Source organism: Rana temporaria, chromosome 4, assembly GCF_905171775.1.
Source record: "Rana temporaria chromosome 4, aRanTem1.1, whole genome shotgun sequence".
Taxonomy (NCBI): domain Eukaryota; kingdom Metazoa; phylum Chordata; class Amphibia; order Anura; family Ranidae; genus Rana; species Rana temporaria.
Genome location: NC_053492.1, coordinates 479,870,747 through 479,883,999, shown reverse-complemented (window position 1 = coordinate 479,883,999; position 13,253 = coordinate 479,870,747). Strand labels below are relative to the sequence as shown.

Genomic DNA, 13,253 nt, shown 5'->3' with positions numbered 1-13,253 from the left:
GTGACAGAGGGGTGGTACGGATGGAAGGCGAGAGCCTTATATCTACATAATGGAGCTTAATAGCCGTTTTATCACATCTTGTTATCTATTGTGATTAGTGAAGGACGGAGAGATACAAAGTACACAAATCTATAGAATAGAAGATCCCGAAGATATTCCAAGGCGTGGGGTGAGCACCGCCGATCTGTGCAATTCTAACCGCTTAAGGGCCGCCGCACGCAGATTTACATCGACAGAATGGCGCGGCTGGGCAAATAGGCGTATATATATATATATATATATATATACACGTCCCCTTTAATTTCCTGCCCGAGCTCCGTGCCCGCGGACTCGATGTCCGCCGGTGCTTCCCGCGATCGGATCACAGAGCTGAAGAACACAACATCTCCCCGTCCTTCCCCCTGACATGTCACTGATCGAATGTTCCCCTGTCATCTGGAGCAGCGATCAGTGACGTGTCATGGCAAGCCACGCCCCCTAACAGTTTTTTATAGCACTGATCGCTGTATAAATGACAATGGTCCCAAAATGGCGTCAAAAGTGGCCCATGTGTCCGCCATAATGTCGCAGTCACCATAAAAATCGCTGATCGCCGCCATTACTAGTAAAAAATAATAATAATAAAAATGCCATAAAACTATCCCCTATTTTGTAGACGCTATAACTTTTGCACAAACCGATCGATAAACGCTTATTGCGATTTTTTTTTTACGAAAAATATGTAGAAGAATACGTATCGCCCTAAACTGAGGGGAAAAAAACTATATCTTTTTTGGGATATTTATTATAGGAAAAAGTTAAAAATATATATATATATATATATTTTTTTTAAATTGTCGCTCTATTTTTTGACACTGGCAGGGAAGGGGTTAATCCCTAGGGGGCGGGGAAGGGGTTAAGTGTGTCCTAGGGAGTGATTCTAACTGTTAGGGGGCGTGGCTACGAGTGACACGTCACTGATCGCTGTTCCCGATGACAGGGAACAGGCGATCAGAGTTGTGTCACTAGGCAGAACGGGGAGATGTTGTGTTTACACTGACACCTCCCCGTTTTGCGGCTCTGTGACCCGATCGCGGGACACCAGCGGTCAATCGAGTCCGCGGGTCCCGTGGGCACGGTCACACAGCTCACGGCAAGGGGGTTCCTTCCCCCCCTGGCACGGCGGGCTTTTCAAAGTGACGTAAATATACATTAATCTGCCCAGCCGCACCATTTTGCCGACTTAAATCTCCAGGAGGCGGTCCTTAACCGGTTAAAGCGGAGGTCCGCCATCTTTATTTTTTTTAAGTCAGGAGCTACAAACACTGCAGCTGCTGACCTTTAAAATAAGGAAACTTACCCGTCCAGGGCGCCCGCGATGTCGCCACCCGAAGCCGATCTCTCCTGCCGCTGCCATCTTCTGTAACAGGACCTTGAGGCTTCACTTCCTGGTTCCCTACTGCTTATGCGCGACTCTCGCTGCGCTATGCTAACTGGTCTTCGGGGACCTGTGTGTCTCCCAGAAGACAGCGGGAGGGACAGAGAAGGCGCCCAGAAGTGGCGTAGATACCCGTGGGTGGCTCGGGTATCTATGCCCGGAAGTTGGAGCAAATACCTGTATTAGACAGGTAACTGCCCCCCCCCTCCGCCCTGAAAGGTGCCAAATGTGACACCGGAGGGGGGGAGGGTCCGAAAAGCGGAAGTTCCTTTTTTTGGGTGGAGCTCCGCTTTATTTTTTGCAGAATGTCACGGATACCCGCGGTGACGCTGATTCTGCGAAATAGGCGGAGCTTCCTGCTCAGGACGCGGTCCCTCCATTCTATATTCTGGATCATCCCTTGTAGTGTCTCTAATAGAGCAATGTGATTGGCCGTCTCCCTTCCAATCAGATTGTGTCTCTGACATAACGTGAGACTTCTGAGGAGCATGCTCTCTCTCTCTATTGGACGGAATATGCAGGTTACTGATCGTTACATTCGATCATTTATGTTTGGAGTCGCCGCTGACACTGATTTTCTGTTTTACATGCAGGAGGGAGTTCCTGACCGATCGTTCATGGCGCCCGACTGCTTCCATTTCGGCCCAAAGGCTCACGCTCAGAGCGCCCTCGGCTTATGGAAAAACATGGTGAGATCATTTACCGTTCTGTCACGTCCTGGTCTGTTTATCCTTCTGTTCCTGGAAATGAGATACAAAGAAACATTGTTTATAAACATTGATCAGACAGGAGATAGAGATACAAAGTAACATTGTTTATAAACATTGATCAGACGGAGATAGAGAGATACAAAGTAACATTGTTTATAAACATTGATCAGACGGGAGATAGAGAGATACAAAGTAACATTGTTTATAAACATTGATCAGACGGGAGATAGAGAGATACAAAGTAACATTGTTTATAAACATTGATCAGACGGGAGATAGAGATACAAAGTAACATTGTTTATAAACATTGATCAGACAGGAGATAGAGAGATACAAAGTAACATTGTTTATAAACATTGATCAGACGGGAGATAGAGAGATACAAAGTAACATTGTTTATAAACATTGATCAGACGGGAGATAGAGAGATACAAAGAAACATTGTTTATAAACATTGATCAGACAGGAGATAGAGAGATACAAAGTAACATTGTTTATAAACATTGATCAGACAGGAGATAGAGAGATACAAAGTAACATTGTTTATAAACATTGATCAGACGGGAGATAGAGAGATACAAAGTAACATTGTTTATAAACATTGATCAGACGAGAGAGAGAGAGATACAAAGTAACATTGTTTATAAACATTGATCAGACGGGAGATAGAGATACAAAGTAACATTGTTTATAAACATTGATCAGACGGGAGATAGAGAGATACAAAGTAACATTGTTTATAAACATTGATCAGACGGGAGATAGAGAGATACAAAGTAACATTGTTTATAAACATTGATCAGACAGGAGATAGAGAGATACAAAGTAACATTGTTTATAAACATTGATCAGACGGGAGATAGAGATACAAAGTAACATTGTTTATAAACATTGATCAGACGGGAGATAGAGAGATACAAAGTAACATTGTTTATAAACATTGATCAGACAGGAGATAGAGAGATACAAAGTAACATTGTTTATAAACATTGATCAGACAGGAGATAGAGATACAAAGTAACATTGTTTATAAACATTGATCAGACGGGAGATAGAGAGATACAAAGTAACATTGTTTATAAACATTGATCAGACAGGAGATAGAGAGATACAAAGTAACATTGTTTATAAACATTGATCAGACAGGAGATAGAGAGATACAAAGTAACATTGTTTATAAACATTGATCAGGCGGGAGATAGAGAGATACAAAGTAACATTGTTTATAAACATTGATCAGACGGGAGATAGAGAGATACAAAGTAACATTGTTTATAAACATTGATCAGACAGGAGATAGAGAGATACAAAGTAACATTGTTTATAAACATTGATCAGACGGGAGATAGAGATACAAAGTAACATTGTTTATAAACATTGATCAGACGGGAGATAGAGAGATACAAAGTAACATTGTTTATAAACATTGATCAGACAGGAGATAGAGAGATACAAAGTAACATTGTTTATAAACATTGATCAGGCGGGAGATAGAGAGATACAAAGTAACATTGTTTATAAACATTGATCAGACAGGAGATAGAGAGATACAAAGTAACATTGTTTATAAACATTGATCAGACAGGAGATAGAGAGATACAAAGTAACATTGTTTATAAACATTGATCAGACGGGAGATAGAGAGATACAAAGTAACATTGTTTATAAACATTGATCAGACAGGAGATAGAGATACAAAGTAACATTGTTTATAAACATTGATCAGACAGGAGATAGAGAGATACAAAGTAACATTGTTTATAAACATTGATCAGACAGGAGATAGAGATACAAAGTAACATTGTTTATAAACATTGATCAGACGGGAGATAGAGAGATACAAAGTAACATTGTTTATAAACATTGATCAGGCGGGAGATAGAGAGATACAAAGTAACATTGTTTATAAACATTGATCAGACGGGAGATAGAGAGATACAAAGTAACATTGTTTATATACATTGATCAGACGGGAGATAGAGAGATACAAAGTAACATTGTTTATAAACATTGATCAGACGGGAGATAGAGAGATACAAAGTAACATTGTTTATAAACATTGATCAGACGGGAGATGGAGAGAGATACAAAGTAACATTGTTTATAAACATTGATCAGACGGGAGATAGAGAGATACAAAGTAACATTGTTTATAAACATTTATCAGACGGGAGATAGAGAGATACAAAGTAACATTGTTTATAAACATTGATCAGACGGGAGATGGAGAGAGATACAAAGTAACATTGTTTATAAACATTGATCAGACAGGAGATAGAGATACAAAGTAACATTGTTTATAAACATTGATCAGACAGGAGATAGAGATACAAAGTAACATTGTTTATAAACATTGATCAGACGGGAGATAGAGAGATACAAAGTAACATTGTTTATAAACATTGATCAGACAGGAGATGGAGAGATACAAAGTAACATTGTTTATAAACATTGATCAGACGGAAGATAGAGAGATACAAAGTAACATTGTTTATAAACATTGATCAGACGGGAGATAGAGAGATACAAAGTAACATTGTTTATAAACATTGATCAGACAGGAGATAGAGAGATACAAAGTAACATTGTTTATAAACATTGATCAGACGGGAGATAGAGAGATACAAAGTAACATTGTTTATAAACATTGATCAGACGGGAGATAGAGAGATACAAAGTAACATTGTTTATATACATTGATCAGACGGGAGATAGAGAGATACAAAGTAACATTGTTTATAAACATTGATCAGACGGGAGATAGAGAGATACAAAGTAACATTGTTTATAAACATTGATCAGACAGGAGAGAGAGATACAAAGTAACATTGTTTATAAACATTGATCAGACGGGAGATAGAGAGATACAAAGTAACATTGTTTATAAACATTGATCAGACAGGAGATAGAGAGATACAAAGTAACATTGTTTATAAACATTGATCAGACGGGAGATAGAGAGATACAAAGTAACATTGTTTATAAACATTGATCAGACAGGAGATGGAGAGATACAAAGTAACATTGTTTATAAACATTGATCAGACGGGAGATAGAGAGATACAAAGTAACATTGTTTATAAACATTGATCAGACGGGAGAGAGAGAGATACAAAGTAACATTGTTTATAAACATTGATCAGACAGGAGATGGAGAGATACAAAGTAACATTGTTTATAAACATTGATCAGACAGGACAGTACGAAAAACAGTAAGGATGTGGAATTCCCTTCCACAGGCGGTGGTCTCAGCGGGGGAGGGGCATCGATGGTTTCAAGAAACTATCAGATAATCACATGAACCACCACAACATACAGAGATATACAATGTAACACTGACATCTCATCACACACAGGGGAGAGGGGCTTGTGTCTTTTTTCATCCTCACCTTCTATGTAACTTTGTAACATTTTCTCTTCTGCAGTCTGAATGCTCTTCTTCTTCTAATATATTTATTTTCTTCTCCCAGTTTGAGGCGGTCGGCCAGAAGACCAACAAGCCGCAACTTAATGAAAGCATCGATGTGTTCTGCCCCCCGCAGGTAGGAAACAGAATTGCTGACGTTTGTAAAATGTAGAATAGATAATTCCCGGTTCATACATTGTGTCTTCTCCTCTAGAGTGACCCCTATGTGAAGACCGCAAAGAACAGCAACTACGTCTATCCGACCATCACTCCCGATCCGGTGAGTACTCCACTAATGATTATTATTTTACATCGTCCAATGGGAAGCACTTCCCCATCCCCCGTAAGAGAAGAACGCAGAATTATCATTCCACCTTTCTAAATACATTTTCAGGAATCAAGTATACAATGTATGGGAAGTGTTTTGTGCTTCCAGGTTCATCAAAAGAAAGGATTTCGATTTGTGCAACGGCATGCTATAGAGCAGTGGCGGCTGCGCCATTAGGGGAGCGGGGGCGCCGCCCCCTTATCCATGCGCACGACCCCTAAAAACAGGGGTAAAAAAAAGATTTTCCCCATGGCTTCTCTAGTTTCCTCCTCCCAGTGGCGGACAATATTGCAGGGCGCACTGGGCGCCACCCCCCTATACGTACGTTCGGCCCTCTAATCTATATGCAGGGCACCGGGCGCATGGATTCTAATGGGGGTTTGAGGCTCTAATTGGCTTAAAAAAAGGGTGGGCTCTGGGCGCAAAGCACTACGCCCCGAGCCCGTCCAGTTTTGTGACATTAGCAAATGTTTTCCTGATTCTCCTCCCGGCCAATCAGGAAGCGGGTCTTGAGACCCCATTGGCCGCGAGTCCTAAGAGGGGAAGCGGCCGCCAGGACTCGGGAGGGGACGCAAGGGGGATGCTGCCCGAAGCCATGACCTTGATGGGGTAAGTGCAGGGCTGGCGGGGGGGCCTGGCAGGCGATAGATGAGCGATGCGGCGATCAATCTACAGGAGGGGAGCGGCGATTGATTGAGCAAGCGCTGGCGGGGTATTTGGTTGGCTGGGGGGACTACCCACTGCTATAGAGCCGGAGTGTGCGACCTTTTCACCTTCCTGGACCACATTGGAAGAAAAGGAATGGTCATGGGCCGCACATAAAATACACTACAAAATAAGATACACTAGCAGTAAGTAAAGTCTCAGTAGGGTAGGTACCGGCTTCGGGCAAGGAAAGTCTCAGAGGGTAGGTGCCGGCTTCGGGAAATTAAAGTCTCAGAGGGTAGGTTCCGGCTTTGGGCAAGGAAAGTCTCAAAGGGTAGGTTCCGGCTTCGGGCAAGGAAAGTCTCAGAGGGTAGGTTCCGGCTTCGGGCAAGGAAAGTCTCAGAGGGTAGGTGTCGGCTTCGGGAAGGAAAGTCTCAGAGGGTAGGTGCCGGCTTCGGGCAAGGAAAGTCTCAGAGGGCAGGTTACGGCTTCGGGCAAGGAAAGTCTCAGAGGGTAGGTGTCGGCTTCGGGCAAGGAAAGTCTCAGAGGGTAGGTGCCGGCTTCGGGCAAGGAAAGTCTCAGAGGGTAGGTGCCGGCTTCGGGCAAGGAAAGTCTCAGAGGGTAGGTGCCGGCTTCGGGAAATTAAAGTCTCAGAGGGTAGGTTCCGGCTTTGGGCAAGGAAAGTCTCAGAGGGTAGGTTTCCGGCTTCGGGCAAGGAAAGTCTCAAAGGGTAGGTTCCGGCTTCGGGCAAGGAAAGTCTCAGAGGGTAGGTGCCGGCTTCGGGCAAGGAAAGTCTCAGAGGGTAGGTTCCGGCTTCGGGCAAGGAAAGTCTCAGAGGGTAGGTTCCGGCTTCGGGCAAGGAAAGTCTCAGAGGGTAGGTGCCGGCTTCGGGCAAGGAAAGTCTCAGAGGGTAGGTGCCGGCTTCGGGCAAGGAAAGTCTCAGAGGGTAGGTTCCGGCTTCGGGCAAGGAAAGTCTCAGAGGGTAGGTGCCATCTTCAGGCAAGGAAAGTCTCAGAGGGTAGGTTCCGGCTTCGGGCAAGGAAAGTCTCAGAGGGTAGGTGCTGGCTTTGGGCAAGGAAAGTCTCAGAGGGTAGGTGCCAGCTTCGGGCAAGGAAAGTCTCAGAGGGCAGGTTACGGCTTCGGGCAAGGAAAGTCTCAGAGGGTAGGTGCCGGCTTCGGGCAAGGAAAGTCTCAGAGGGTAGGTTCCGGCTTCGGGCAAGGAAAGTCTCAGAGGGTAGGTTCCGGCTTCTGGCAAGGAAAGTCTCAGAGGGTAGGTGCCGGCTTCGGGCAAGGAAAGTCTCAGAGGGTAGGTCCCGGCTTCGGGCAAGGAAAGTCTCAGAGGGTAGGTTCCGGCTTCGGGCAAGGAAAGTCTCAGAGGGTAGGTGTCGGCTTCGGGCAAGGAAAGTCTCAGAGGGTAGGTTCCGGCTATGGGCAAGGAAAGTCTCAGAGGGTAGGTGCCGGCTTCGGGCAAGGAAAGTCTCAGAGGGTAGGTGTCGGCTTCGGGAAGGAAAGTCTCAGAGGGTAGGTGCCGGCTTCGGGCAAGGAAAGTCTCAGAGGGCAGGTTACGGCTTCGGGCAAGGAAAGTCTCAGAGGGTAGGTGCCGGCTTCGGGCAAGGAAAGTCTCAGAGGGTAGGTGCCGGCTTCGGGCAAGGAAAGTCTCAGAGGGTAGGTACCGGCTTACGGCCCGTTCACTGGAATAACAGGTCACTGATGGCTGTAGCTATTCACAGCTCTCAATGTAGCCAACATAGGCATGCACACAAGGTGTGCCGGATGTGCCTAGGCACACCCTAATCTCCCTGTGTGCTTTAACATTAGAGCCTAATGTAAAAAACAATCACAGTCGGCTTACACTGATAACACACAAAGAATTTAATGTTACCATGTTTTTATTGAACACACCGAGGCCCAGATTCAGGTAGCTTTGCCCCTTTTTTACGAAGGCGCAGCGCACAGTTTTGCCGCTGAGCCTCCGTAAATTTCCTGCGCCACGCACGATTCACGGAGCAATAGCTTCGTAAATTGCGTGTGCGCACCGGAAAACTGCCCGGCGTTAGCGCGCGCAATTTAAATGATCCCATAGGGGGCGTGGATCATTTAAATTAGGCGCGTTCCCGCGCCGAGCGTAGTGCGCATGCTCCGTCGGGAAACTTTACCGACGTGCATTGCGGTAAATGACGTCGCAAGGACATCATTTGCTTCAAAGTGAACGTGAATGGCGTCCAGCGCCATTCACGATTCACTTACGCATCGCGACATGGGAACGACGGGTATACTTAGCATTGGCTGCCCCTGCTTTTAGCATGTGCAGCCTTACGCGAAACCCGACGTACGCAAACGACGTAAACTGCGTACGCAGGGCTCGCGTAGGGTTGTGAATCGGTGTTAGTATGCAATTTGCATACTATACGCTGACCACAACGGGAATGCACCCTAGCGGCCAACGTAAGAATGCAGCCTACGATGCGACTTATGCCAGTCATTTCTTAGGCTGCCGTCGGCGTAACGAGGTTCCTGAATCAGGAGCATTCGTAACGCCGGCGCAAGTAAGCAATTGCGCTGCGTAACTATGGTTACGCAGACGCAATTGCTTCTTGAATCTAGGCCCATGTAAACATTCACAGTGCAGGTGGAAAAAGTATGTGAACCCTTAGACTAATGACATCTCCAAGAGCTAATTGGAGTGAGGTGTCAGCCAACTGGAGTCCAATCGATGAGATGAGATTGGAGGTGTTGGTTACAGCTGCCCTATAAAAAACACACACCAGTTCTGGGTTTGCTTTTCACAAGAAGCATTGCCTGATGTGAATGATGCCTCGCACAAAAGAGCTCTCAGAAGACCTCTGGTTAAGAATTGTTGACTTGCTTAAAGCTGGAAAGGGTTATAAAAGTATCTCCAAAACCCTTGCTGATCATCAGTCCACGGTGAGACAAATTGGCCCGGATTCTTAAAGCACTTACGCCGACGTGTCTACTGATACACCGCGTAAGTGCACGGATGCGCCGTCGTATCTATGCGCCTGATTCTTAATACAAGATACGCCTGAAATTTGGCTTCATCCGACCGACGTAAGTTTCCTACGCCGTCGAAACCTGGGCGCATATTTACGCTGGCCGCAAGGGGCGCTTCCATTGATTTACGCGTTGAATATGCAAATAACCGAGATACGCCGATTCAAGAACGTACGCTTGCCCGTCGCAGTAAAGATACGCCGTTTACATAAGGCGTTTTCAGGCGTAAAGATAAACCACCAAAAAGATGGCGCAGCCAATGTTAAGTATGGACGTCGGAACCGCGTCGAATTTTTAAATGTTTACGTCGTTTGCGTAAGTCGTCCGTGAATGGGGCTGGGCGTAATTTACGTACACGTCGAAAGCAATGAGTCTTTGTGGCGTAATTTGGAGCATGCGCACTGGGATACGTCCACGGACGGCGCATGCGCCGTTCGTTAAAAACGTCATTTATGTTGGGTCATGTTTTTTTTACATAAAACACGCCCACCTCTTCACAATTTGAATTAGGCGCGCTTACGCCGGCACATTTACGCTACGCCGCCGCAACTTACGGAGCAAGTGCTTTGTGAATACTGCACTTGCCTCTTTAACTTGCGGCGGCGTAACGTAAATGACGCTGCGCCCGCACAAAGTTACGCCGGCGTACGTGAATCCGGCTATTTATTTTTTAGGCTTTGCACACCTTCTGTGATGATGGACATGGAATGTGTTGATTGGATGATAATTTCAGGGATGTATTTTTCTTTCTAGGTGTTCGGCAGCCAGGTGCAATGTACAGACCGATCCAAATCTCCAGTGGACCCCGCCTCCGGTAATACTTCATTGTCACAACTACTCAGGGCCACCATCAGGGGGGTACAGGCAGTACACCTGTAAGGGGCCCGGATGGCAACCCCCTTTAAAAAAAAAATTTTTTTTTTGGTTCCGGAGGTCCCCAGGGGCCCGGATAGCAACCCCCTTTAAAAAAAAATTTTTTTTTTTGGTTCCGGAGGTTTCCAGGGGCCTGGAGGCCCACAGTGCCCCAGATGGCAACCCCCCTTTTTTTTTTTATTCATTTTTTATATATTTTTTTTTATTTTTTGAATTTATTTTATTTATATATATATATATATATATATATATATATATATATATATATTTATTATTATTATTATTATTAAGGGGCCCAGAGGTCCCCAGGGCCCCCGGATGGCAACCCCCCTTTTTTTATAATAAAAAATATATATTTTTTTATATTATTTTATTTCTTTTTTTTTCTTTTTTTATACATATATTTTTTTTTATTAAATGGCTCAGAGGTCCCCATGTGGCAAACCCCCCCCTTTTTTTTTTATATATGTTTTATATATATATATGTTATATATATATATTAGTGCTGTCAAGCGATTAAAATTTCTAATCGCGATTAATCGCATTAATGTCATAGTTAACTCACGATTAATCGCGCGATTAAGGAGGTTCACCCTTTAAAACATTTTTTTTTTTGTTTTCTTATTTTTTTTTTTTATAATATTAAATTGTGTTTTTTTTTTTTTTTTACATTCTGATCACTTTTATTGCTGTCACAAGGAATGTAAACATCCCTTGTGACAGCAATAGGTGGTGACAGGTACTCTTTATGGAGGGATCGGGGTCCAATCCCTCCTTTGCACTTCAAAGGAAAACGGCGATTCTGAATACTGTGTACTTTTTTAAATCCGGCGCCATTGGCAGCCGAGAAAACCGGAAGTGACGTCATGACGCCGCTTCCGTGGTTTCAATGCGGAGACTGAATCAAAGCCGTTTACGGCTTAGTGTCAGTCTCCAACCTGGACACAGAAGGCGGCGGATGGAGGATCGGGTCTCCTGGTGGGACGGGAGGCCCGGTCAGAGCGGCGAAAGGCGGCGGGAGGGGGGGGGGATGTCCCCTCCCGCTCCTCCGGCATAACAACCGAGCGGCTTTTAGCCTCATCGGTTGTTGTGTTTGGATAGCCGATCGCCCGCTCTAAACAACGGTACCGGGATGATGCCTGCGGCTGCGTATCATCATCCCGGTATAACCCCCGAACGCCGAGGACGCATATATGCGTCCCGTCGGCGTGAAAGGGTTAAGAGGTACGTGCTGACAAAAAAAAAATGTTTTAAAGGGTGAACCTCGTTAATCGCGCGATAAAAAAATTGACGGCGTTAAAATGGGTTTGTGTTAACGCCGTTAATAACGCGTTTAACTGACAGCACTAATTATATATATATATATATATTTTTTTATTATTATTATTAAAGGGCCCAGAGGTCCCCAGGGCCCTGGATGGCAACCCCCTTTTTTTTATTTTATTTTTATTTTTTATAAATGTTTATTTATTTATTTATTTTTTATATATATTTTTTTATTTTTTTTTATTAAAGGGCCCAGAGGTTTATTTTTTTTATTAAAGGGCCCAGAGGTCCCGGATGGCAACCCCCCTTTTTTGTCATTTCTTTTTATTAAAAAAAAATAATAATTTGTGTATATATATATATATATATATATACATATTTTTTTTTTTTTATTATTAAAGGGCCCAGAGGTCTCCAGGGCCCCAGATGGAAACCCCCCCCCTTTTTTATGTATATTTTTCTTTATTTCTTCGTAAAGGCCCCCCCCCCGCTTCTCAATTTGCGGAAGCACAACCCCCCCCCCCCCCCCAGTTCTCTGCTCCAGGAGGGCCCATGCCTGAAGCTGGTTAAGGGGCCCCACTCGGGGGTTCCTGACCCTTTCCTGTAACGGATATAATGTATCCATCATCCATCTCTTCTGACACTTCAGTCTGAGAGTCGGGGGTCAGAGGTCAGAGGCCTCTTTTCTCATCTCCACCTCAGGTTACATACAGAGGGCAACATTTATCTGTAACCCCCTGAAAACCCTCCTCAACCTTCAGATTAAGTTCTACAAGTAGAAACACCTGATCCTGCCAACATGCTTGCACTCTGTGTGGAAGCAGTGGTCTCTCTGCAGAGGTCTGAGCAGTGGTAGCTGGTGTTTTTTTTGGGGGGGGAGCAGACAACCACCCCCAATCCCCCCAGCAGCACCTCAACCACCCCCCCCCTCCCCAGTCTGGCACTTACCCCATGTGGGTGGTGTGCATTCGTGCAGCAGGCATTTGGGCAGCATGCGTTCAGGCAGCAGGCATCCGGGCAGTGGGCATCCATGCAGTGGGCATCCTTGCAGCGGGCATTCAGGCAGCGTGCATTTGGGCAATTTGGGCATCCGGGCAGGGGGCATTCGGGCAGCGAGCATCGATGCAGCAGGCATTCAGGCAGCATGCGTTCATGCAGCAGGCATTCGGGTAGTGGGCATTCAGGCAGTGGGCACTGGGCAGCGTGCGTCCAGGCAGCGGGCATCCAGGCAGGGGGCATCCGGGCAGGGGGCATCCATGCAGTGGACATACGGGCAGCGTGCGTTCGTGCAGCAGGCATTCAGGCAGCAGGCATTCAGGCAGCGGGCATCCGTGCAGCAGGCATTAGGGCAGCGGGCATTCATGCATTCAGGCAGCATGCGTTCATGCAGCAGGCATTCGGGTAGTGGGCATTCAGGCAGTGGGCACTGGGCAGCGTGCGTCCAGGCAGCGGGCATCCAGGCAGGGGGCATCCATGCAGTGGACATTCGGGCAGCGTGCGTTCGTGCAGCAGGCATTCAGGCAGCGGGCATCCGTGCAGCAGGCATTGGGGCAGCGGGCATTCATGCATTCAGGCAGTGTGCATCCGTGCAGCAGG

The 13,253-nt window shown here is 45.6% G+C and overlaps 1 protein-coding gene across 1 annotated transcript in view; it reads left to right on the top strand.

The window, feature by feature from the left end:
• PLB1 (phospholipase B1) overlaps positions 1-13,253 on the top strand; it is a 202,450-nt gene that overhangs the window by 99,291 nt on the left and 89,906 nt on the right. Inside the window, exons 22-25 of the mRNA XM_040347863.1 lie at positions 2,011-2,106; positions 5,598-5,669; positions 5,748-5,813; positions 10,272-10,332. Coding sequence (XP_040203797.1) covers positions 2,011-2,106; positions 5,598-5,669; positions 5,748-5,813; positions 10,272-10,332 — 295 coding nt within the window. The remainder of the gene's footprint in view (positions 1-2,010; positions 2,107-5,597; positions 5,670-5,747; positions 5,814-10,271; positions 10,333-13,253) is intronic.